At 28.3% G+C, this 27,949-nt stretch overlaps 2 protein-coding genes across 3 annotated transcripts in view; both read left to right on the forward strand.

The window, feature by feature from the left end:
• LOC129975037 (roundabout homolog 1-like) overlaps positions 1 to 27,949 on the forward strand; it is a 213,157-nt gene that overhangs the window by 166,432 nt on the left and 18,776 nt on the right. The window lies entirely within an intron of this gene.
• LOC129975038 (ubiquitin-conjugating enzyme E2-24 kDa-like) lies at positions 24,908 to 27,906 on the forward strand. The gene has a single exon (XM_056087909.1). The coding sequence runs from the start codon at positions 25,065 to 25,067 to the stop codon at positions 25,635 to 25,637; it is 573 nt and encodes a 190-aa protein (XP_055943884.1). The 5' UTR covers positions 24,908 to 25,064; the 3' UTR covers positions 25,638 to 27,906.

Here is a 27,949-nt window from a genome sequence, read left to right on the forward strand (position 1 = left end):
GTTTTAATTTAATTCCATATGTGCAAGGCAGCTGTTGTTATTCTAATGAGCGTGCACGCAGCTGGATCGGAATTAACCTAAACAATGGCAGCTTTTTTTTACAATTTTAAATTTGTTAAAATAATTTTCATTATCTCTTGATATTTAAAGCATACACAATTTGGAACTAATTTTATATCTATTGTGAAAAATATCTGGAAAGAAAATTCATGGGAAATTAATATTGTATTTTTTAAAAGTGGAATATGAGTATTGTATATAACACCAGAAATTATCTTCCATGTTACTTATTATGGAATGGCAACAGTCAAATGTAAACACAACGATATACGAAAGTTTCAGATTGCTTTTTTCGGCATTTTTACAACTGCATTTAATTCAAAACTTACCAAATTAAATTCTGCTGGCTGTGTTAAACACTTAATTCAATCAAAAGATGTAAAAAAACATCGAAAAATGGGTGTTAAATAGTAAGCTTAATCGAGGACGAAAATAGGCTTAGCTGTCACTAGACGGATATTTGCTGTGACTTACCTATGGAAACAAATGACTATATCATCCAAAACTGTATAAATTTCATAGAATGGTTTTTGAACTATCTTAAAACTCAAAAGGTTACCTCTTTAATGATTTCATTTCTGTACAGTTTTTCTTTACTTTTAATAAATTCTTCAAGTTTAATTTGCAATGTTACTCGTACGATGATTTTAAGGTTATGAAATTAAAACTCATCCATCAAAATATTCAGTTGCGTGCTTTTGCCAGTGTTAAATTAAAATTTTAAAAAATCCTTTTTTGGACATTAGTTTAGAAATAGGACTTTCATTTCCGTTTTTCACATGCATTTCATATTAATCGTTTAATAGTCTAAAAAGTTAATAATCTGAGCGAGAAAGCTGGTCCCCAAAGAGTTTAATAAACGATGTTTGTTAAGTTAAAATAAACAGTTATAAATTATTGTTGAATAAATTGTTAAAGTTTTTGTGTAACTGTTTTTTCAAAAAAAAAAAAAAAACATTTATTTTATAAAATCCGAGAGAACCCCTCCCCTTTTTTTTCTTTTTTTTTTTTTTTGTGAATGTTACAGTTTATTTAACTGCTCTATAAACGAGCCATTTTCATTCAAACAAGCGTTTTCAGAAGAATGCAATAATTCTTTGATGTGCAGCTTACAATCCCCTTGCTAAACGAAAGTTATGACACCAATCAATTTCAATAAATTAATTTGTTATTTTTTAAATTTTGTAGCTATCAGTTAATTTTGGTTACAGAATAACCGCATGCTTTTTTTCCCCGCCCTTTTTTTTAATTATTTTTTAGCACTACTTTCGTTAAGAACTGCCTCAAACTAAAAGATGCCCCGACATCATTTACAAATCTCGACCGATTTAATGGGTTAATTGTAGTCACTTCAACTCCTTTAGTGCTTCCGGTTACAACACTTGTTATTTTTTTTATCCTTAATAGGGACATTCTCATCAAAAGCGCATTTTTAACGAAAATATGGGTCATAATTTTTTTTCCTTAATTACTAATTACATCCCCTTGAGTCTAATTCCACGTTTTTTTTTATTTCCTCTTTGCTTTTAATTTAACAACAAAAAAAAACACTTTTATTATTCATTATTCTGTGCTACAAGAATAAAATATTCTATGAAAAACGTTTAATCCAATAGTTCTTCCGTTGAAAGAATGAATTATGAGTTACACCCAGCCTTTTTTTATGTCAATTTTTAAGATGGGTTTTTTTTTTTTCGCTCTTCTTTTTTCTTTTTTTTTTTTTCCCATTAAAACCCTCACCCATCGAATCAATTTTGACATCAAAAGGGCTCTTATAAAGAGGATAGCTCATTTAATTTAATGACGTCCACTCCCAACTTTTAGTGAACTCTTCCTGTAATTAAGTTACAATATTTTAAATATATTATTCACAGTAGTAATAGGCCGAAAGATTTAAGAATTGTTGTGTTTTATTGATATTATTATTAAATAATTCCTTTGAATAAAGAAATATATTTTGAAAGTTCCCGAAAAGACAAAAGAAATAATTTCGAACATTTCTAGGAAAGATATGTTATTATATGTAAGTGTACATCATAAGCAATAAATTATAAAATAAGAAGTTAAATTATTTTAATTTCTGAATAAAAAATAATAAATAGAAAATACATATATGCAAAAAAATATCAAATAAAATATAATAAATAAATAAAATGTAATATATAAAATAAAATATTCGAAAAAAAAATTAAATAAAATATAATATATAAAATAAAATATTCGAAAAAAAATATTAAATAAAATATAATATATAAAATAAAATATTCAGAAATAATAAATCGGTAAATAAAAATTATATGGAATATAAAAATGCTGCTCTTACCTCTTTAAATATTACTTACTAGCCGCCTTTGGCGACCAGCCGGTTCGCCAATCTTAATGTTCGTTAAAATTTTAATAATTACAGGGGTGTTTGTGCTCCGGGGAAACCCCGGAATTCCGGGGATTTTGAACTTCGATACCCGGAAATCCGGGGATCGTCATTCAAAAGGAAGTAGGAATAATAATGAATTATTTATTTTGATCTGGGTAATTTTGTTTGCTTTGAAAGCAGAAAACGCAAGGTCAGTGTGTGTGGGGAAAACTTTTCCTTTCTTTCTCCAAAGGCAGTGATAATGCGTGAAAAGGGGGAAAAACTTCTTTTTTGTACTTTCCTTATTGCGAGTTATGACTCATTCCCCCGGTTCTCGGACATTCTCTTCTGGATTCTTTTCGGCAAGTAGGCGCGGCAGAAAAAAAAGGGAGAGACTTCGTTCGACCAGATGTGCGATCACGTGACCTGGGTTCAAAGGTCTTAATTTTGCAAAAAAAGTAATTCATTGAACTTTTATAATTGGGTCATTCAATACTTCATAATCGTAATTTTTCATTTCTCCCCCCCCCCTTCTCGAAACTCCAAAATGTCGGTAGTAAGTCCGTAAAAGTTTCAGGGGATTTTTTGGGGTCCCACAAACACCCCTGTAATTAAATATTTTATGCAATTTCTACTTTAATAGCTTCTTCATCAAAATATTTTAAAACTTCAAACTTTGATTATCATATAATTCATTCATAATATAATAAATAACGTAATATGTATTGCTTAATATGTCATAACGTAATATGTATCTCTCTCATTTTCTGTTAGCACCCGTAGAATTTATGCTTTAAATTAAAGTGGAAAGAATTTATCTTCAATTAATATAATAATATATTTTTACTGAAACAAAGCATTTTTTTATAATCTGATTACTGAAAATAGAGTCACTCAGCGTTTAAACTTTATGGACACTAAAGAATATCTTTTTAAATTTATGTAATATCTCAAGAGTTGGTCAACAAAATTTTCTTAGATTCATTATGAGCAGATCGATTAATTAACAATGTTTAAATTTAAATGCATCAAACACTAAGAAAATAAAACGAATCGTTTAAAATAAACGGTTGAAAACGGTAGAATTTATGCTTTAAATTAAAGTGGAAAGAATTTATCTTCAATTAATATAATAATATTTTTTACTGAAACAAAGCATTTTTTTATAATCTGATTACTGAAAATAGAGTCACTCAGCGTTTAAACTTTATGGGCACTAAAGAATATCTTTTTTAATTTATGTAATATCTCAAGAGTTGGTCAACAAAATTTTCTTAGATTCATTATGAGCAGATCGATTAATTAACAATGTTTAAATTTAAATGCATCAAACACTAAGAAAATAAAACGAATCGTTTAAAATAAACGGTTGAAAACAGGTTTTAAAAAAACTACTTAAAAAACGATGTACTTAAAACTATAAGCATATACAAAAAATATATAACTAACATAAATACAATTTACTTACAAAAGCATGCAACTAACCCAAAAATAATTTAAATCATCCATTCATAACGTTGTCATGGCAACAATCAGAACAGAATGCGCATGCGTGAATTTTCTTCGCCGGTTACGTAACGCAAATACGTGATTTTTTCTACGCCAGTTGGGGTAACGCTATGCGGATTAGAAATTTTTAATTTCCTTTATTCTGTTTTATTTTAATTCAAAAGTACTTCAGAATGAATCTGAAAGATCGATTCATTAACAATGTTTAATTTTAAATGCATCAAACATTAAGAAAATAAACAGAACCGATTGAAATAATCCGCCGAAAAATTTTAACCCTAGCCTCATTACTGTTGGGAGAAAAAAAACCTGAAGCCTTTCTCGTTTGGCGCTGGGGATAATGGAAGATTTTTTTGGCGGAAAAGTTGGCGGTGGGGAAAATGGAAGATTTTTTTGGCGGGAAAGTTAGTTTTTAATTAACAATTAAAATTCTAATTAAAAATTCGAAAAAAGAAACCCCAGGTGCACATTCCCAACCTCCAAGGTATACATGTACCAAATTTGGTAGCTGTATGTCAAACGGTCTGGCCTGTAGAGCGCCAACACACACACACACACACACACATTGAGCTTTATTATAAGTATAGATGTGGAACGAAGTAAATCATAAAAAATTTATTTTTCCAAGCTTGAATGAATTTTAAGAATAAAGATGTAAAGAATAAAGTAATATTAAATTTAAGCATATTATATGTATTTTTATACTTTATTCGTAACAGAATTTGAAAATAAAGAAGAAAAATATTTTATGATCTGTTATTAATTACCTCCTGTTCGCATCGGCTTTTGTCACACCATTCATCAAAAGTGAAATGACTTTATTTTCGCCGTGAATAACAGATTACAAGTAAACATTAATCTAATTCTTTATTATCGGTCTTCTATTAATCATAAGAAAGGAACAATGCGTTAGAATTAACTGATTTTCAGAAAACCATTTTTCTCGTGTCAACTGTTAACTAATTATTTTTAAATGTCAGAAATTAAAGCTAATAAATGCAAAAACAGTAAACTGTTATTAAATAATGAAAATAATAAACATTCATTTTACTAATTAGATAGTTTTAATTTTATTTTTTGTTTGTGTATATCTGGAAGTTGCGCGTTGGAAAATTGAAAAGTTGTCTGCATAAAATTGATTACTATTTATCTTTCTAATGTTCTCGTCTGTTATATGTAAAGTTGCACAAATCGTTTTCATTTAGATTAAAAAAGATTTTCGTGTAGAATTTATGGATGGATTTCTGATGAATCTGGCTTTAATTAGCATTCCATTCGAGGGCTAATATTGAAATAGATTCATTTTTTCCGCATATGATATTTAATTAAGTTTTTATTCTGAAATACTGAAATATAAGCAAGTCTTGATGAATTTTTTAAAACAGTTAATTAAACTGTAAATTTTTCAACTTAAAAATGTAGGGAGAAAGGGAAATGGTAAAAGATAAAAAAATTTTTAACGAATACCATCATATATTTTAGTTTGTTCAATACAATCACTTCTGTACTTTCTTCAAGAAACTGCTCTAAACGATATCCTGTCGAATCTTGGTTCAAAACTCGACAAACTGCTTGTTTTAAACACACATTGTAATATTATACATCCTTATAACAAGATTTCATAATGATTGTAATTATTGTTTAAAATATTAATAAAATTTAAAATATTTTAAAGTTTTAATTTTTTAAATAAATAAAATAATACTATAAAGCTCTATAACGCGATTTCATTATAATTTTAGTTATTGTATTAAATATTAATAAAATTTATCCTCTGGTTGGGCAAGGTCGACTCAGCCTTTCATCCCTTCAGTGGCCGATAAACTGAGGACCAAGCATGCTTGGGAACCAAACACTTGGAGTTCCGCGTTAGGCTGACCACCTAACCAGGACATATGCTTTGCACCCCAGGGCCCTCGATCACGAAAGCAGATATGGGCACTGTAGGCCTTGACCCACATGGGCTGTCGTGCCACTGAGTTTAGTTTAATTATTAATAAAATTTAAAATATTTTAAAATTTCAACTTTTTTAAATAAATGAAAAACACAGAATTATACTTGTGTTATTTTATTGTAATAATTCTTCTTGAATTATCTTATTTGTAGTAGGCATTTATTATATCTTCAATTTTTGTAGCGGAATGCGTGACAATATACTAAATCACATTCTTGAATAAATCATTCCATTTTATATCATTCTGTTACAACAGATAGAAATTAGATTGTGTATCTTCATTCCCATAATCCTCCTTGGTTTATTTTTTACTTTAGTTGAGCTTGCTAAAAAATGTTCACATTTTAATTTTGTCAGGAAAAAAACTGTTTTAGTTTCCGTCCAGAATTTTGATTTTAGATTCTATATAAAGTAATTGAAAATATTTTTCCTATATATTTTTTTATTGCACTTTCGAATAAATACATATAGCACCATAAAAAAAAATTTAACCCTGAGAACTCAGAAAAAATAAATTATTAAGAATAAATAGAAATTAAGACAAAATGACGTAGTAAATAGATGTCACTATATTGTTTCTTCAGTCGAAATAGTAGTGTAACTTCAACCTTCACTACTCCATTTCAAAAATGAAGCATCGCTTTGTCAGTTTAGTGATAAAACGGCAAATGGCGTTGGGAAGTGAGTAATTATTATTGGTTGTCTTGTTAGCTTTGCATGCAATCACTCAAAACGATGGGTCTGCCAAAAGTTCAAGTCGCGTTCGACGAAAATTAATAAAAGAGATGTGCCTTTTCACAGAAAAAAGGTTCTAGAACACGATTAGGAGAAAAGGGAAGAACTCTTTTATCTTACAGAAAAGTAATTTTCTGGTTTCGAGTGATTCCTTTAAAATCAAAATGATGTTAAGCGATTGCAAAGCCTGTTACTAAATAGCGAACGTAGTTCGTAGCTTGTAACAACTTTTTTTTCCCTATCTGTGGAGCAATTGGCTTTCTATTTTTTTCTTTTTCGTTTTATTTCCTCGAGTGTACCCTGTTACCAACCTTTCTGCAGTAGAACTATCGTAGTAATTTGTCTTGAGTTTCTTTTCCAGTAATTTGAGGTTAAGGTCTCGTAAGTTGTTCCTTTTGGAAAGCAATAACCTTTCAGATTGTTAGATTGAATTTTTGGCTAAGGGTGCATTTCTTTTTTTGTTTCTAGATGGCTGTTCTATCAATCCGTCTTTCTTTTTCACGTTTGGGAGGTTTTACAAACAGCTTTCGGACTTTTAAAGGAATTTTTCCTCAGATAAATAATCTTTTTACTCTTTGTAATTGGATTCTTTCGAGGAATTCTTCTATATTTCTTAGACTATTTTCTATTTTGAAATATTTCAGTGATAAAATAGCTTGCCCGGAGTGAGTGAGTGATGTGATTAATTTGAGAAAAAAAGAAAGATAAACCAAAGTTATTTTAAACGAAATGCATTTATATTTTTGGAAAAGAAAGCCGCATCTTATAGGTTGTTATTTACATAAATTGGATATTATCTAAGACCGTTTGTTTTATTGTGTCGTATTTCTCTCAGACTTAAAATAAAGAAATGTTATTTTTATGATTTATCTGGCATTGATATTTCAGCTTGTAAATTTGGAAATTCATTAGCCCATTTGCATCAAATGACGGAATATTCCACGATGTTTACTTATCTACCACCTTTTAATACAGATGGCAAAATATTTCATTAATGCAATGCTATTTTATCGATTGAATCCATGTAGATTCTTTTTCAAGAAACAACAACTTTTATTTAATTTATTAAATTTTTATTTTAAAAGAACAATAAAAAAGAAAAATAGTAAAATGCTGATTATGCTATTTCATTCAGAATATATTTACTGAATTCATTCACAAAAGAATCAAACATAAAACCGAAATCATTGCTTTTTTTTCTGAATTTTGAATTTTATTATTCTACCTTGTCTTTGTTTTCTAGTAAGAAAATACTTACTTTCTCGGCCAGAATTAGCTCTATTTCTGTATATTTTATGTTCCACTGTTTTTATCGATTTAATATGACCAGATTGCAAATTTAATTTTCATCGGAGTCTTCTTATTTTTTTTTTTTTTTTTTTTTCCTTTTTTTTCCTCTCCACAAATTATATTGTCTGACGGAAAATTTTGAAAAAATGTATTTTTATATTATAATAAAAGAGAAATATGAGTCTTAAAAGTCTGACTGTGAAATTGAAGTTACAATTAATTATGAAAACTTTCAAAACTCCAAAATATGATATTAATTCATTTTTTTTTTTTTCTACTGAGACTAATAATTCAGAATAAAAAATCCGCAAGTAAGTTAAAAAAACAACATTATCTGACATTGTTTTTGTCTTAATTTATAAAACAAAATAAAATAGAAAAAGTTCTTCTGCTGAATAAACAATTTGAAAGAGCATCGAAAATTTCAAAGCTACCATGAACAATTCAAAAATATCTTTTAAGTAGAAGAATCCAGAAATCTGTAAAGAAGAAAAATGCTGATAAAAGGTGATTAAAAAAATCGCTTTGCATTATTACAATGTCGAAACGTTTTTTGTTGCTATTTATACAGTTCATTAACTCTTTGTAAAGCTTTGGGAAGTATACATTTTTATATGTACATGAGAAACTAATTTACTCCCTTTAACTGTTATCTCTTAATAGTTTCATAGTTTCCGAAATTACAATATATATATATATATAATATTAACCAACAACTTGACACATATGTGTTTAATAATCAAAATTATTAATAACTCGTCGTCTTTGGCGACCAGCTGATTCGGCATTAATGTTGGTTAAAATTAATTTCACTTAAGTTATTTAGATACTATCGGCAAATTATCAGAATTATTAGATTAATTAACAAATTATTAGATACCGGCAAATTATCAAAATTTAATGTTATGTTATTTTAACTGTTTTACGTAAGTTCAATTAAGTTCATTACGTAAGTTCAATGCTAATTGTTCAAATGCACCTTTCTCCTATGATATATATCATCGTGCTATTAAAAACGCAAATGTCCAATTCATCTGTATTCCAACTTTCGAGGTATTGTAACTTTTATTCAAACTACACAAATATTAAATAGAATTCTTTTTGAGCTTTCAACAATGGACAAAAAAGTCATGTGATCAAATATTTGTCGAAAAATAAAAGCGATATGAATTATTGTTAAAAATTAGGAGAAAAAAGATTTAAAAAGACACCAAAATTCAGAAAGAATTTGCCCGTTTTTTAATTTAGCATCATTAAAAAGACATTTTTTTTTTTTAATTTTTGACCGATGTAAAATTTATCTTTGTGAAAATATTTTTGAAAATTTCATTATGCTGGAAAACGCAACAAATTCTACTTAATTTTTAATTAATTAAAATTTCAAAGAAATCATTCCCAGGAGTACATATACAACTTCCAAAGTATATATATGCGAAATTTAATTTAATAGCTGTAGATGAAACGATCTGACCTATAGAGCACACACACACACACACACACACATCTTTACTATTAGTGAATTTATTTTTGGAATTAATAAATTTTAGGCAGAATATTTATTTTTGGAAAGTAACAAATCCATAACGAAGGTTGAAAAGGAGGTTGACTTGATTTCTCTCAAATTTTTAGATGACTCAATTTTTTTTATCTGAAGTCATAGAGAAGTGTTTTGATTTGTTAATTTACCATCTATTAGTAAAACTAATTAACAAATCAAATTGATTAATTAATAATAGAGATAATTAATTTGAGAAATAATGTGTCAACATCGAAAGTTTGAAAAGAAGGTTGGCTTGACTTTTTATCAGATTTTTAAATGACTCAGTTTCTTAGCTGAAACCTTAAAAAAGTGCCTTGGTTTGTTAATTAATTGTCAATTTTCCGCATTGATTAGCAGATCAAGTGAATTAACTAAATAATGTTCTTCTTAGATTAGTCTTTGTCCAAAATATTTTAATATATACTAGGAAAATAAGGCCCTTTTTATGAGTTAGGTATCGACATTTTACTTTAAATATAGAACTTCACAAAAGGCACCGTGAACTGCATTTTAATAATTCCTGATATGGGCGCACAATTATTAATCGTTGGAAAAACCACCGCCCATTTTTCTCCAACGAATTGATTTAAAACTTTAAAAAAAAAAAAAAAAAATCCCGCCCCCTTTTAAACCACACGGCATTCCACTATTTAAAAAAGGTTACTATTTGACAGATGCGGCACCACGGAATTGCATAATTTAAAAACCCTCTCCCTGATCTCTTTTTAGGCACATTTGATTTTATCTAATTAAAAAAAATAGGCGCCTCACCTGGGAAATGAGTCGCCAGACGGTCTTTTGCGGTGAAAAATGGACTCTTGACTTGTAAAGCGAGCCCCCATTTAGAAAGGGGTGTCAGCGGGGCTCTCTCGAGGATTCTTTCTCCCCAGACCCGGATCGAGTGAAGCATTCATAATCCGCTTATAGAATGACGAGTGTTCATTCAGTTCTTTTGTATCGAATATTTTCTTTCCCTGTGTTGGTTGCCTACGAGATAAATAGGACACTGCTTACATTTAATCAGTTTAATTTTCGATCGCTTTTTCAAGCTTTTCATACATAAGCACTTTGAATTGAAGCACACTGTTTAATCATAGGTTTTTGTCTTATTTTCCAAAAACAGAAGAAATTTTAATTACTGTTAATAAAAATGAATGTGTGTGTGTGTCTGTACGTGTAGTGTTGTTCTACAGGCCAGACCGTTTGACCTAGAACACATACATACTTAGGATATATAACAAATACATACTTAGGATATATCTACATACTTAGGATGGAAATGAAAATAAGCATCTCCAAGCGATTTTTTAAATTTTTTTTATTATTATTTTCACAATTTAGGGAAATTTGTGATAGTTTTCATGAATAACCTTAGAAAATATAATTGTAAAAAAACTAATTTTTACATCATTTTAAAATTTTAAATAAAGTCCTTTTTAATGACACCATTTTGCCTTTGCAAATTTTTCTTCAATTTTAGGATTTTTTTAAAAAAAATTATTATTATTGTTATTTTGCATGATATTTAAGAATGAATTTCGTTATAGAACTAAAATTCAAGCCACTTCCGTTGTTCGGTTAATTATTTAATCTCGTGATTTTCTTTTATTGATGAAAACTAAAGAAAAACTATACTTTTTAATGTCTGTGTAGTTCTTAAAAACATCTTCTTGGAGGAATCACTGACATGAAGTTATACAGACATAAGAAATTTAATGCGGTATAAACATTCGTATTCCTGACCGACTAACTAGCTGATCACTAGGTGGCTAATATAAGTAATAAAATAATTGTTTATTATATTTAAGAAATCAGGTTTAATTAACTGCGATAATTTTAGCTAACTCACAACGAACTATGATAAAAATAATAATATAAAGAATTTTTTAACACATTTTTATTAGTATGCCGAAATGTACAATTATTTTAAAAATTATTTTCTTTTTTTTAATCGTTAATTTATGATTGATTATTATGAATAAAATGAAATCTTGTAATCAGTTTTTTCAAAAATTCATTCCTAGATGGTGCCACTCAAATATAATGAACATTTAATTAAATTAATTATTAAAATATTATACAGGAAAATATTAAAATATTGTACTGTAATAGAAAATACACGTGTATAAAATTTCCAAAATGGCACACCAGATTCAATATATCGATTCCAAAATTCCATCTTTGCAAACATGAAATGAGTCCAGTTAAATATAAGTTTGCAAAAGTGTTCCAAAAGAACAGACACGAGCTTAACAAAATTTGTAAATCTATATTTTATTTGTGTTGCCAGATGCAAAGTATATACTTAGTTGTTCTGAATTCCTTTCATTTTTATCTTTAAGCTGTTCGTACGAATGTAATATTGTTAATATTTTTTTTATTTTCATACCTAGTTTATAGACGAATGGACATGGAGCAGAATCTTTAATGTATTTCAGTTAAAGAATTGTGCTAATTGTTTTCATGGACCATTGCTTTTGTTTCATACATAAATTTTCCTCCTCCTGCTCTGTAAGTCTGCTTATTGCTGTCTATACGGTTAGTAAATCACGATATGACTCAATTGCAGGCGCTGTGCCGTTCAAATATCTGCTGTCGTATTCTGTTACCGCAAACGCAGGAACAGCAGGGAAGCTGCATCTGTGCTTATTTAACATAAATGGATAAGATATGAAACCTTATATCACCACTTCTCATGCATATTTGGCACGCACCTGGAAGTTTTATTGATAAATCCATTTAAGATTTCGGATTTATTTTCAGTTCCGTTATGCTGCCGGAACGGTAACTGTTTAGAATAATATTTGAATCGTTTGCTACTTTTACTGACAACATCTGCTGTTTCTGAAATCAGAAGAATATATTTTCAATTAACTAGTTTAAAATGACGTCTGTCCTTTAAAAAGAAAAACAAACTTTTTATATTTTGTTCATGAGAATAATTATTTAAAATAAAACTCTATGAATGATGTGTAGGAAAAAAAACATGGTAATAAAGTTTTATCAACAAAATGAATTTATTATTTAGTATTATACATATTTTTGTTTTTAATTTACAAATATATGCAAAACCAAAGGTTTTATACGAAACAATTCATTCACTGGAGCAAATGATTAACCGATAATATTCTTTTTAAAAATGAATCAAAGTAGGAAAAGTTTGGTCTCTGTTTTCTGGAAAATAATTAGCAAAACTTTCGAGAAAAGAATCCCGGAAGAAAGAAAAAAAAAAGTCAGTAATTACTATATTGGTGACTCATTTTTCTTTTATTTCGCAATAGATCTTTCTTGCCTTTCGAAAGCTGTTCTTGAAAGAAAATAATTCTTGATATAGGGAGGTAGTTATTCGTTATTCGTTCTTATATGCATTATTCCGTGAAGGTCGAAATTAATCGAAAATTCAGTTCTTAGATTTTTAAATAGATGTAATGTTTAATATTTTATGAATATCAATTAAATCAACCTGTGATTTTATATATAATATTCATACAATATTAAAAATTTTCATACGCTTTCGTATTTATTCTTGTCGAATAATTGTTTTAAAAATTATATTATTATTTCGTAAATTTATAACTTTTCAACTTGTTTGGCTACAAATGAGTTAATAGTCCTTTCTATACCTCTATGTTATATCTTTATATTTTCATTATATATATCTTTTCATTTTCATTAATATATATCTTTTCATTTTCATTAAAATGATGGAAATGAAAGAAATTTGTGCGTATTTTTAAAAGTAAAATTGTAATTGATTTGATTGGAAAAAGAATATTACAAGTCCAAATTCTTCAGTTTTTTTTAATGGATTGATTCGATATAAATATAAATCTAAACATTGAGTTTAAGAGCAGTACAACACTAATCTCACTACATTGGTTTTAAACTTGTTTTAAATTCCAATGAGTATAGAAAAATGGTATCTGTCTATGATTATTCCTGTCTAAGTGGATTATTTCAATTTGAGAATTTTCACGTTTTATTTATTTTTTTCCTTCTCGCATTGATAAAATTGGACAATAACTGTTCACTTGGCGATACTCGATAAATTTCTGAATAAATTTAGGGAGCTCCAAACTGATTTTTAAAAAATAAGAATACTTTTTTCTTCTGATATATTTTTGGGCAAAACCCCCTTCACTTTTTATATTCTGTGCCCGATAAGATTTTTTGATATATTTATCTCTCCCATGTTCTGCATAGATATTGATACTTGGCAATCTTTCGTGCGCTTTTAGATGAAGAGCGTTCTACTTTTTATCTTCGACTGCAGCTGCAGCAATATTTGCTCATGCCCCCTCCAGCCCATAGAAGACCCCACTGGGGGTTCATAGAATAATATAACAAAGCAGTATCCGTGCCTAAAGTGTTTCTATTGTAACCGTAACTGAGAGGGAAGGAAATTTTGTAAAAAAGTTACAGTAGTTTCCTCACCCCCACCGAATCATATATGTGGATATAATATATCTCTCTATTGGACATTGAATCCATCTGCCCTCACGGCCGATTAGGCAGGGGCATTTACCAAATCCACCACTTCATACATAAAATCCCCACTTGGGATATTAAAAGCGATATGGGACCTGCACCCAGTTCCTTATGAGTTGCATAATCCTATGAGGAAGTCTGCAAAGTCGTAGGGTTTCTGAATGAGGAAAACGGGGGGTGGGGGGTAGGACACATACACACACAAAAAAAATGTATCTGGTTTCTTTACTCTCTTCCTAAAGGAGACAGAGAAATGGATTTTTGGTCGTTTAGGGGATTATATGATGAGAGTGGAGCTTAGCGAAAATGGGTACTTGGTACTTACTCGAAAAGATTTTGCAGATTTGTATTATCATCATTTTATACGTCTAACGGGAGAAATTTTTCATCCTTTATGCTTATTGGCTGATAGGTAACCTGATTTCTTGGGAAAAAACTGTTGTAAAATGATAATAGTGAAAAAAAAAAAAAAATGAAGGGGAAAAAATGATATTGGAAACGAGGACGTATCTAGTTACATTTTTTGTTGTATTTCAAATATTAGAAAATATTTTTTTATACCGAATATTGATGAATCTAAAAATTTAATTGGATTCATTTATAGAAAAGTATTTTACTTTCAAAATATTTTTGTGATATTCAAGAATACAAAATTTTTATTAAATGGGCTGTTCGGTTTATTTATTTTTGATAAAGTGAGTGCTTATTTTTTTTCACCAAAAATTGACCATGAATAGAAAAAAATTTAAAAAGTTCTAAAAAAAATAATTTTATTTCTAACATATATGCATGTAATATTATCATAACGTATTTGAAAATAGTATGAAAAATTATTTTTAGAAAGTTTTTTTTTAATTACTTGTTTTTATACTTTTTCCTTATACTGTGATAAATTTATCTGTATGGAATATTGACACACACACAAGCACACTCAAAATAAATAAATAAACTCTTGAAATTGTTTATTTGAAGAAGAAAAAAAAAATTATTATTCTCTTTTTCTTATTGGAATATTAATCTAACCATTCACTGTCCCTTTAAAAAAATAGTTCGAATGACAGTTTGAATCAAGAGTAAAAAGTAAATTGGTGGGTTGATTTCTAATTTTATCTATAACTCATTCATATGATTTTGTCGATAAAATTGACAGCAATTCATTCCCATGCCTGTCTTTCAAATTTCGATTTTTTTATGCTACCTTTTTTGCTAGAAAATGCCTGAGGAAAAGTTTGACACGAAAAAAAAGGATAAAGACGATGACATAGGGGAGGAGATGTCCCCATTTCGCATTCATACATCATCTTTCTGAATTTACGATCACATCGAGGCTCTCCCCATTTTTACTTGAAGGTATCCATGAAAATTTCATGTTACGAATTGTTCCATTCATCATTTTTGATCCATTCTGATATAAGTCTGCCAAGTCTGAAGCTTTGCTCAGTAATTCAGGTCTTCGTGAAACTGCATCATTACATTATTACTTAGAAGCATCGATTGGGAGATAAAGGCGACGAGAAACGAATAGCTGTGACTATGATGTATTGCATATCTTTAATGTAAAAGGAACGAATTCTGATTTTTAGTTTTCCCCATTGCATTTATTTAATCCAGCGTTAAAGTAAGTAATAATTGCTTCCATCAACAAAAAGAATTAGTCTTCTCAAAAATTAAAACCCCTTATGAATATATATATTTTTTTTTTTTTGCTTTATATAAAATTTACTTTTTGAGAACTTTTTATGAAGGAGTACATTATCTACTTTTGTTATGGAGTATTTTTTATGTGGTAAAAATAATATCTTAAATGAATTTTTAATTCTTTTTTACTTTATGTTTTATCATCTTAAGATTTTATATTTAAAAGAAAAAAAATTTTTTTTTAAGAATCATTTTCTTGCATTATAGTTCTGATTGTAAAATTTCTTTTTATGTTGTATTTGTTTAGTTTTCATTGACGGTCATTTCACATCTTAAATAACGGATCTTTTTTACTTTATTATTCTGTCGTTTTTGAGACGCCAGTAGATGCCATTTTCAGCTAAGATTAAAATGTTCTCTGTTAAAAAATGAGACTTTTCATTCGTTGTACTATGCTCAATGACGTCATCGTATTCCCATTTCTATACTAGACAAAACAGTTACGAACCAAAGAATAATTTTATCGTCTGGTTTTTATGGAATGTGTGTCATAAACGTAAGGCGACTTTTGCTATTCACTGTCGCCAAACCATATTTGTCATAACTTTTTAAGAAAGCTGTGATTGTTCGATTGAAGTGGTGACAAAAGCCTTAGAATCTAAACATTATACTTACAGGACGACAGCTGAAAATAGAAAGAAAATTACGAAGAACAGAACTGAGGTTTCCATTGTGTGTTTTGGAACGGACAATACTCTTAGAAGAAAAACTAGCCATTGTTACTTTTTATCGAGAAAACATTGTTCCTGAAAAGTGAACTGGTCTTTCAGGATGAATTATGATTGACTTTACTGCAGAGCGAGAACAGAGAATTGTTTTAGTAATAATGCGAATCATTTATTAAATTCGAAGAAATCATTCTTTCGTATCTTTTTTTCGAATAAAAATACTCTTAATAAATAATTCTAAACATTTAGTATTTCATCGAATAGTTGAAAATAAATTTCTTTGAATTAGTGTAGATATGCAGATATTTTCCGTTATTTCACTGATTTCACTAGAAAATAGTCTCCATTTTACAAATTATTGAAAGTAATCTTTTTAAAATAAATTATTGAAAATTTGGAAGTCAGTAATTCGGCATATTAAGAAAATATTAATAATTAATTCGAAAACAATACAGAAAATCTTCGGAAGAAAAAGTGATGATATAATTGGTTTCAAAAAATAATGTATGAATGTTCAGAAAAAATATATGTATTTTTAAAGTCAAATTCTTCATACAACATTTCAAAACGAAAATAGATTAAATTTAAATATCCCTATGACAAGCACAGAGCGAAATAAAAACAAAGGAATTATGAATAAATTAAACATATTTCACATTAAGATGTAATCCTCTTTCTTTAAATTATTTAAATTCAAGCATGAGTAAATAAATTTTTAAAAAATTTCCGTTAGTGTGGTTTTCAAATGCAGTTATTAATACAGACACTTTGAAAAAATATTTTCTAAATTAAGAAAAGGTCCATTGTGGAATTCAAAAATGCGAATGGAATGATAATTTAATTCGGAACAAACCATAGTTCAAATTATTTTTGTCTTTTTATTATTTAAATAGGATTTTAATTCGTTATTTTTTGTTAGAATTTAAAGTATGAGGCTGTTTATATAAATTGCTAATGCTCTGTTTCTTTTGTTATTTGCATCAATTTTGAAGTCTAATTGCCTTACCAAAAATTACGTGAATGTTTCTAGCTATAAAAAAGAAAGATAATATTCTTTAAAGTCAAGTGTTCTGTTAAATTATAATATATTATTTTATTCGAAATGGTGATTCGTTATTAAAACTCAGTATTTCATTTGGTACTGGATCTAGTGATATGTTTCGTTTCCATCTTTCTCTTTCGCACAATAAAAGCATTGATTCCCCTCTTAGAGATATCCTTTGATTTCATACTGATTTGTTTTTCTAATTTTCCATTTGTAACACTTATTATTCCAAGAATGATACAATTAAATTTAAAATACCATTTTTGATCTTTATCATTCCGAAACTCTTTTAAAAAAATGCTCATTTTTTCAAAGAAATTTTTAGAATATTAAAAAATAATAAATATTTCAACGAAAACAGAATAATATCTTTTCAAAATTTCATTTCCTAATTTGCTGCAGAATTTATCAAATTACGTTGGCAACTCACATTCCATCTTGATAGCTAGATGATATGACTCGTCATCGTATCGAATGATCATGGATGGTTGAGCTGTTATTCCTTCATCGGATGAATCAGCATCAGCGACACATGGCGATCAGCCCCTTCTCCCAAACGATCCGTCATCTTTTAGTTTCGAGTGTTCTGGAAGAGGGACAAACCGGAATTATTTATTCCCACCGCTACTAGAAGTGTGAGGGCGGGTCATGGGATATTTTTGGGAACGATGGATAACGACCGCCGTCGCACATGTGACCTCAAGTGTTGTCATGTGAAGTCGTTTACCCGCGAATTCCTCGCACATAATTTACCCCATACCTTTGCACCGGCACCGATGGATGACGTATTTGAGTATGACCAGGTTACCTATTTAAAGAAAATTTATTCATTAATTAAAAATGGAATTTTAATTAATAATTGATTACTATAATTACCAAGATGAAATATGTTGTTGATTACAAGCTATTTTAAATCAATTCAGAGTCAGATTAGCTATGTATTCGACTTTTCTTATTTTCTGTACGCTAAATTTTTGTTATTCTTTATAGATTTATTTATTTTATTTTATTTTATTTATTTATTTATTTATTTTTGCTGTCTCATATATGAATGATACAAAAACGACGTGTTTAAATTAAAAATAAATAAATAAATAAAATGACGTCGTGTTCGAAATTTTGACGCATTTCAATTCTTTGGATTTCTTTAAATCAAAAAAAAAAAAAAAAAAAAAAGATGTCTTTGGAATTATGTCCGCCTGTCAAATCATATTCAAAGATGCTTACAGATAGACGAGTGAAATTAAATATGTGATATTTTAGCCAAATTTATAGATTTATGTCAAGGTTTGAAACGAAAATTCATACTTTGAACGGTTTGAAACGGAACTTTGCTTTATCAAAATTTTGGTGTTCTCCCAGAATTATGTTCTTTTCATTATCATTCTAATGCGTTTAATATTCGTTCGGAATTCTTGGGTATCTTTGCAGTCTGGTTAAAAAACACGATTTTTTTTTTTTCTTCTTTAGAATTAATTAAATGTAGAAAAAAAGTTAAACAGCAAAAAATTCGAATACTGGAAAAAATAATTTTTTAAATTATATGTGTATGTAAAAATAATTTTTGTTCTGTTATATTTTTGGAAGTTATTGCGTAAAAACATCGGCGTATTGCTTAATTTTTAATTAAAATTCTAAATAAAACTGCAAAAAAAAAAAAAAAAATCTTTTAAGTTACACATTTTCGCCCTTCAAAGTATATATATGTGCCAGGTTTGGTAGTTCTAGGTCAAACGGTCTAGCTTATTGAGCGCCAATAAACACTCACATATTCATCTTTATTATAAGTAATGATTTCTGAAATTTCTCTTAATATTCATTATTTCTACGACGTTTGATTCCAATGGTTTCATTCATCCTAAGGTTTTGTAAAGATTTCTTTGAGAGAATTTATGAGCCATTTAAAATTTGAAAATAATATTTAGGAAATTCAATGGCATCAAGAGGAATTAAGAGTTAACATGTAGAGAGTTATTCTTTTCAAATCAAGAAATTACTTGTTATTTTTAGACATTATGTAATGTTTTCTAATTTCTATGATTATATAAAGATATTATTTCTATGATTATATTTCTATGATCTTCTTTAAATGTTGAAGGTATGGCAGAATTCTGTAATCCTTCTAAACAAATAATCCTTTTTATTTAAAAACAAGTATCTCGTTCAATTTCTAAAAGAATTCTCTAGTGAATATTTGTATCAATATCTAGAAAGTTTCGCCTTTTAGTTTTTGATTCATGTTATTCTTATCTTAAATAAAAGACTGTGACTATCCATATATCTTCCTCATCTTGTCTTAAACAGTTGGGCCGAATTCAGTTAAACTTTATATTCTTATTATTTAAGAGAAAAAGAATGCTGTCGGTTTTTCAACAGCAAAAATTAATTAAATATTCAGTAGGTTTGCAATTAGCAGAAATTTTGGATACTTTTCAATGCAATTTTTAGGAAAAATCTTCCAGGAACAAAAATTTTTGTGTCATTTTAAAATTTAACCTTTTCAATGATACCAACTTTATTTCTATATTATTTTTGCATCAATTTTTATCATGATGATAAGCATGAAGATGATTTTGGAGGGGAAAAAAAAAAAAGAATAAATATGTACTGTTGCCAGGCAACGGCGAGACATAGAACTGCTGTATTTTATATTTTTGGAAAGATTTTTTTCGTTGGTTGTAAAAGAATTCTTAAGTGTTCTTACTAAAAACAAATTTACAGAAGATGGAAAGATTTTATGTTTATAAAATAAGTTCTTTCATCAAAAATGAGTTATTTAAAAAGTTCTTTCTTCTCATGCTCTTTTAGTGCTGCCTTAGTGCTTTCTTGAAATATATTCTTACTTTTCAGCTGGGTTACATAAATAAATTAGTATAAGCAAGGTTTTAATGGGGTTTTTTACAATAATTAATTGAACTATAAGTTTTTTTTTAACAAAAAACATAAAAATTTCATTTCGAGCAACACTGGGCATTGCAGCTAGCTCTATATACAACTGTGAAATAATAATTCCAAATATTGCGCAGTGTTTTCGCATCCATAATGCATTAGTTTCAACTGTGAAGGTCTTCGTCAATAGAATTGAGCCCACGCGAGACAAGGCAATTAAAACGCCAAAAGCAAAAAAAGGAGGGGAAAAAAAGAAAGAACTGTCTTTCGTATGTAGATATAAAATGGATGCATTAACTAATGAAAGCATCGTTACATCATGCACGGTGACTGCATTTCCGGATGGGGGCGAATTTCCGGTGGTTTGGCGGCCCCATGTGGACGACAGCTGAAGCTAACTAGAATGGTTGTCGTCTATCTGTCACTTTTAACCGCCCCCTATTTCTGTGTTTCTCAGGCCCTGATACTTGATCTGGAGGCTACAGAAAGCTGAACTCGCCGTATATGACATTCATAACCGTTTTCCTGTGTCATAACCCTGCATATTACAAAAATTCATCGCGATGTGCATACTTGAATGCAGGTACTTACTATTAAAATCTCATTCTTTAAATAATTTTTCAGAAGAAATGAGTTTTCGAATTTTGTTCAATATCACTTCTGCAAGTAATTAAAGAAAAAAGCTTATTTGATTTGTTTCGTGTCTTGTAATATTGCAACCGTCAAAATTTCGACCTCGTATTTTCGATACATCTGAGTTTGAATAGTACATTTTATTGGTACATTGGTACATGAATAGTACATTTTATTGTCGATGCTGCTTTATTCAGTGATGGTGGGATGGTCGGTTGTACACAAGAAATACATAAGTGGGAATTAAGTCATTCGGCCTTAAAGGGTCGGTGCGAGGGTCTCTGATGTCCATAAACACACGCACACACTAAAAAAATGTGCACTTGCAATGAATATGTTCTAATTTTTTTCACGTCTATAATCAAATATAAACAAATTTCCTTAAAAACATTATTGTACTTGTTTAACTATTTACAAAGTAATTTTTAAGTTGCACAAAATGGTGGGGTGGTGGATATTTTAATAATTTTTATTAATGTGTTCTTTTAAATATTAATAATTAATTAACTTGTTTGATTTTACCAGTTATAGTAAAAATATAATACATAAAGCAGTCTTATATTTAAAAAAATAATTTCTTGAATATTTGTAATAATATCTGATAGATTGATGTCCCGTGTTGTGACGTCTTTAAGTGGTCGCTTAATAGTAAAACCAATCCTGGGTCTTTATGTTAAAATTTCAGATTTCTTACCAACTTTTAGATGGAATCCGATATCGGGAAATCTTGTATATATGAATACGTTAAACGCAAGCCTCTAGATAAATAAAATGTGTCATGTAGTTTATAAGTAGAACTGTTTTTCTATATTAAATTTTGTAGAAGTAAATTGTATTTCTAGCGTGAGTATGTATATGTGATAATTCAAAAAACGCAATAAGTTAAATAGATAACTGTATAACTTTTTCTCCAAAATCATTAATTTGTGTATATTTTAAGGAAAAATATGTTAAAGAGCATACTGGCTGTATGTATTTTATGTGTGTATACGTAGTGAATGCAATAATTTAAAAAAGAAAGTACCTGCATATATGAAGTTTGTTGTGTAGTCTCATCAAAAGTGTAAATTTATATAAATTTTAAATAGGACGAGGTCTAGAATATTGACACCTTTTTTCATTGTTTTATTTTAAACTGTTCTCTAGATATTCTTTATCGCGACGAATTACTCAAGTCAATGAATAATTTGTCACGATAAAAAAAAAAAATTAATTTTAATATTGTAGAACAGCTATTAGAATTCTGATTTTGATTGCCTACAAATTATTTATTTGATTGTTTTGCTTCGTAACTCGTTGAAGAATATTTGAATTTCATTTGTGTTTTGAGCACCATTTCAAATCGAAATAAAATGATTTAATAATCGACTTCCATGAAATTAAATCTTGTTTACTTTCTTTTTTAAAAAAAAATCTCCATACATAAGTTCTTCAAGTCATAGACGAAGTTTAAAAAAATCGTTTACATAACAAGAGGCGTAACTTAGAAGCTTAAAAAAAAAGAATTTTGCATCTTTAAATAGCTATCTTTCTTTAAAGTTGCTTAAAATAAGGATATATCTTCTAAGGTCAATGCTCCTGCAATTTTCTCCCCCTTCAAAATAAACTCTGAAAGAAGCAAACAAAATTTTTTTAAACGGTTTCTATTCTTTAAACATAGTTATTGATAAATCGTTTTTTAATTCATGATTTTTGAAGGGACTTTTTTTCACTTTTTTTTATACGCATCTAAATTTCATAGTTGGTTGATTCTCTCTCCAAAATTGTACTAATCAAGCATGTTTTGAAATATTTGTTGAACATAATATTTTCATATACAAAGTTGAAACTTTTTTTTCAACATTCAATTAAATTTAATTGACAGTATATTAAAAAATATATGGTTTGCATTAATAAATAATGTCTTACTAATTTTTTTTATTGAAGTTTATTTTTGAAATCCATTTATGTTACCAATAGCTTTTGCGGAAAATTAAAAATAATTTTTCATTTGATGCCAAAAATGCAGTTTTCGTATAAAATAGCGAAAAATAAAAGAAAAATGCATATATTCATTGCAAATTTAAAAAATACAGTTGTAATTTAAATTTTAATGGGAAATTTCTAAGAATTGGGACATTTTATAAATATTTTCCATCTATTGTCAGTAAATCAAAAAAGTGAAAAGTGAATTTAACTGAATTATTTTTTAAAGCTTTAATTAATTTCTTTATGGTATTCGCTCCCTTATCTAAATTATTTCAATTAAAATTTCAAATCAAATTAAAATTTTGTGAAACATTCTTAGTGAATGACAAATCAGTGTGGCGAAATAGCATTAAAAAGAATTAATCGGAAAGTTATTTTTGCAAACTATTTACAACAGAAATAAAATTAGTTTATTGTAAAAGAAGAAAGAAACTTACTAGTAAAAATTAAAAACATATCAGAAAAAGAAACATATAAATTCGAAGAAATCAGAATATAAAGATTTCAGTTAAAATCAAACGGATATTTCTACCATTTATAAATTTCGTGATGATTTCCTTCGTTAAGTATTTCAAAACAGATTTTCTTCAAAGACAAACAATACATAGCAATTACGAAGGCAAACAATTCATTAGTCGAATTGCTGAGCATTGATGGGTCGCTTTCTATTTCTATTCTAATCATGAAAAAAAAGGGAGGAAATAGTAAAAAGTAAGTTGTTTCTAATAAAAATTAATTTTTAAAAGCAAGAGACGTCTGGAAAAGAATAAAAAAGCTGGAGAAATTTCATTCAGTTTCGTGTTAGTATATTTATGATGCTGTTAAAAGAATGATGCTTTCTGCAGTTATATTATATGTTACAAATTATATCGGAATAATGTACTTTTAACATAGTTATGCATAATTTCATATTAATGTACTTTTACTTTAAGTAAAATTTAGATTTAAATTTACCTTAGATGAACAAAGATTAATGGAGCCCAAATTCTAATTCGACTTTTTCAAAAATGGCTATTTTAAAAATAGATAACTAGATTGATCATATAATAAGTAGAGTAAAATGTAAAAAAAAAAAAAAAAAAAAAAAAAAACCAACAAAAACCATTAAATATCAATGCATTAATTTTTTTCAAAATACATTTAAAGAAAACAAGTATTTAAATAATTTTTGTAAGTAATTTATCTGCAATTTTGGACTATAGATAATGAGGGCGATGGTCCTGAAATAATGAAATATGTTGATCGATTCGCGATATAAAACCTAAAAATATCTTTGTAAATCTAAAAAAATCGGGGAAAAATATCGTAAAAATATAAGGGTTTTTTATACAAGTGTTTAAATTTAAAAGTAAAAAGTAGTAATACACATGACACAGTTGAGATACTTTTTAAAGAAGTAAAAGTACTTTTTGTTTTCGAGGTAATATAATTATTTTTTTTTCATGAATATATTTCCTGCAGGCATCTTTTTCTGAAAAAAAAAATGAAATTAAGGTCAAATACGGTAAATAAATAATACTGATTTTATAATGCAGTATTACATTTTATAATGAAATGAAATAAATTATGAATCACTCTGAACAGGAAAGAAAATGGTGTTTAGGAGTCTTTGTTGTGTTTAAGAAATCATAGCTTATTAAAAATGTTTTTATTTATTTATTTTTTCAAAGTTTATTAACCCCTTCTCTACTGAAAAAGAACCTTGGTATTTTGAAGCAAAATATAACTTTTTAAAGAATTGTACCTTATTATTTTATAAATACGTTTATTCATGTAATTATAATTATAATAAATTTTTCATTAATTATAGAGTATAATAAAAATAATTCTTTAAGGAGGAAAAAACGCTTGTTCAAACGTGGTTTTTAGCTGTATTCCTCATGGAATAAATACCCAAGAACACTTCTCTCTCCGACATCCAACAAAAAATACGAATCGAAAAAGATTGTGACGGGGAAAAAGAATTCGCTTGCGCCATCTCTCGGCAACAAACCAACGATCGCTTCCCACCAAGCTTATGCTCCGTTCATGGGGACCCGTTCTTCTACTTGTACTTTCATTTAACCGCGACCGCCATATTGAGGAATGCTACTTCTACTTCCACTATTAACTCTTTCCAAACAAAGAATACATCTTGCTCTCTGTGCTTTGCAATCTACTGGGCATTTGCAGTCATATTTTCGGTTATTTTATACTTGAAATATCGATTAAAAGTAACTAAAGTGGATCCGAAATGGCGTCGGGTAATAGTTCTGGAGCCAGTTCGTCGAGAAGCCGTTTGAGTGGGTCTGCGTCATCAAACTCGGAACGCGAGCCGAGCAAAGAGCAAAAGTCGACTCCCAAGATGTCGAAGGCTTTGAATACGAGCATGAAAAGAATTCAGAAGGAATTGGCCGAAATAACTCTCGATCCGCCGCCGAATTGCAGCGCTGGACCCAAGGGCGATAATTTATATGAATGGGTGTCGACCATTTTAGGGCCACCGGGATCTGCATATGAAGGAGGTGTGTTTTTCTTAGATATTCATTTTTCGCCGGAATATCCCTTCAAGCCACCAAAAGTTACATTCCGTACAAGAATCTATCACTGTAATATCAATAGTCAAGGTGTGATATGCTTAGACATTCTCAAGGACAATTGGAGTCCTGCCCTGACCATATCGAAAGTACTCTTGTCTATCTGTTCCTTGCTTACCGACAGTAACCCTGCTGATCCATTGGTTGGAAGCATTGCTACTCAGTATCTCCAGCATAGAGAAGAGCACGATCGTATTGCCCGATTGTGGACCAAGAGGTATGCCACATAAATGGGATTTTTTTCATGTTATTTTACTGAATGGTTCTGTGCTTCACAGTAGTGTTAAATTTCTGTTTTCTTTTGTCTAAGCAACAAGCTTAGTATTTCTGTCTTGCCTAAGTTGCAAAATTCTATATGTTTCGAATGAAGCTGGTGTTTTGAAATGTTGTAGATGTGTCATTTATTAATAGACTGATGGTTTATCATTTGCTGCTTGCACATTTGTGTTTTAGTTAGTTTAAGTAAAGCATTTTTGTGGTTTGGGGTCTAATCTAAGCTACAATATACCTCATTAAGTTGTTACCTGACCCTCTTTATTTCATGTGTTAGTGTTATTTTAAAATGGTGTGGAATAATTAAACATTAAATCCTCATTCACAACCTGATTATATATATAATTCTTATGATTTGTAAATGCTCGTAAATATATATTCTAGAATATCCCTATTCTTTTCAAAGTTAATATCTGCATAAAAATAACGTTAATATTCGCTGATTTATTATTCAATTTTAAACACTATTATTCCCTTGTATTGTGTGAAGATAAAACATGAAAAATAGTATTATGTGTAAAAAAATTTGGTGTTTGAATAAATTTTTTTTTTTTAATCATTGTAACAGTTGATGTATAAATATAATATTTTACTTATGCCACATAAAGTTGAATTGCTGAAACATTTTTTTTTTCTGTTCACATTAAATGTTTTACATAACCTTCCTGGTTTTGTATTCATTGTTTTGGTATTGTCTTGTGTACATTGACACTTACTAATGTGTTTCATAAATAAGTATTTATTTTCATATTCATAACATAAATGTTTTCAGCTATAACTTGGCCTCTTTATTTAATAACTTTCTTTTTTTGCAAAAAAAAAAAAAAACTTCTATATGTAAATTTGACAGTAGGAATTCATTTCTTTCAATTATAAAAATATATATATATATTATTTTATGCCTTTATTTCTCAGCTCTATGTGAAATTTGACTTGTGGAATGCTTTTCTGTAGACTGATCTGTTTTAAAACATTTGACTTAAAACAATGAATATTTCAGATATTTTAAAGAATGTTTTATTAAAGACTAAATGAGAGTTCTTGTAACTTTCTGTTGGTCTGTGTAATAGTTTCTTCATTATCATTGAGGATTTTTGTGAACAATTATGTCATAGTAATAATTATTAATTAGTAAATATTGACAGATTCGCTTGTTCTATTCTGTTCTATTAGATCTTATTCTTCATTGTATTACTCAACTGTTTATTGAAATTTGACATGTGTAAACAAAAGATAAATTTCACTATTGAATCTTGAATGCATAAAGATAAGGAAATTGCTCTTATTTTTCTTTAAACATTTTTAAATGGATTTTCCCCTTTAAATTTCACTGCACAGAGAGCATTCTTGTTATCTTCTACGTGTGAATTTCTTTTATTAGTAATAGTACGAAGCTATTGTACTTCATTGTTGTATAATAACTTGCTAAAAGAAATTTTACCACTAAATATTGATATTATCTTCTTCATAAAATGATATTGTGCCGTTTTGAAATAAGTGATTGTCACTAGTTTTTATAGCGGCAACCATCATAATGGTCTTAACTGTATTAAATTCAATGTAAAATTTTCCAAGTTCATATGAAAAAATTCACATTAGAAGCAACAATATGTTTTTAAAGTATAAAATTAGATTTTTGATATGTTTGAAGATCTTCCAAATCAATTTGAAATTTTTTATTTGGGCAAAGTAAATAAACTGATTGCAAAAAATGTCAGTAATAAGCTAATGGATAAGATTATGGTTAATTCAGTATTTTTATTGTAACTCTGCTAATAAAAGTGAATTATTTCAAATAGTTGTTCAATTTATTTTAAATATGTAGAACAAAATAAAATATTCTCAATATGTTAATGTAGATGTTGATACTTCTGAATTGTAGAAGTTTCATGACTATTGTATGTTTTACATGTACTATGTTATGTTAATGTATGTTAAAATGAAGAGTGATTGCCAATTCTGTTATCTTCTTCCCAGAACTAAATTTGGATTCATTATTTTGTCCTGTTCTGAATTTATCTTTTTTTAAAATTGATAATATATGTTCCATTACTATAAATATGTTTCATAAAGTCCAATATTTATTTGGGAGATGTTCCTCAGATGCATTGTTTTCTGATTGTGAAAACTGCTAATTTGTAACTAAACATTGTGTCATTTTTGCAAAAGCTCATTTGTAGTTTGTGTTGAGTATTTGTAATCAAAATAAACTACATTTTTTGGAAAGTTTGTTGTATTTATTGCATTAGAAATTTCATTTGAATTACAT

The sequence above is a fragment of the Argiope bruennichi genome, chromosome 7 (assembly GCF_947563725.1).
Source record: "Argiope bruennichi chromosome 7, qqArgBrue1.1, whole genome shotgun sequence".
Taxonomy (NCBI): Eukaryota; Metazoa; Arthropoda; class Arachnida; order Araneae; family Araneidae; genus Argiope; species Argiope bruennichi.

What these genes read in the sequence shown, in the direction of transcription:
- LOC129975038 (XM_056087909.1), top strand. Translation starts at nt 25,065, where the DNA reads ATGGCGTCGGGTAATAGTTCTGGAGCCAGTTCGTCGAGAAGCCGTTTG.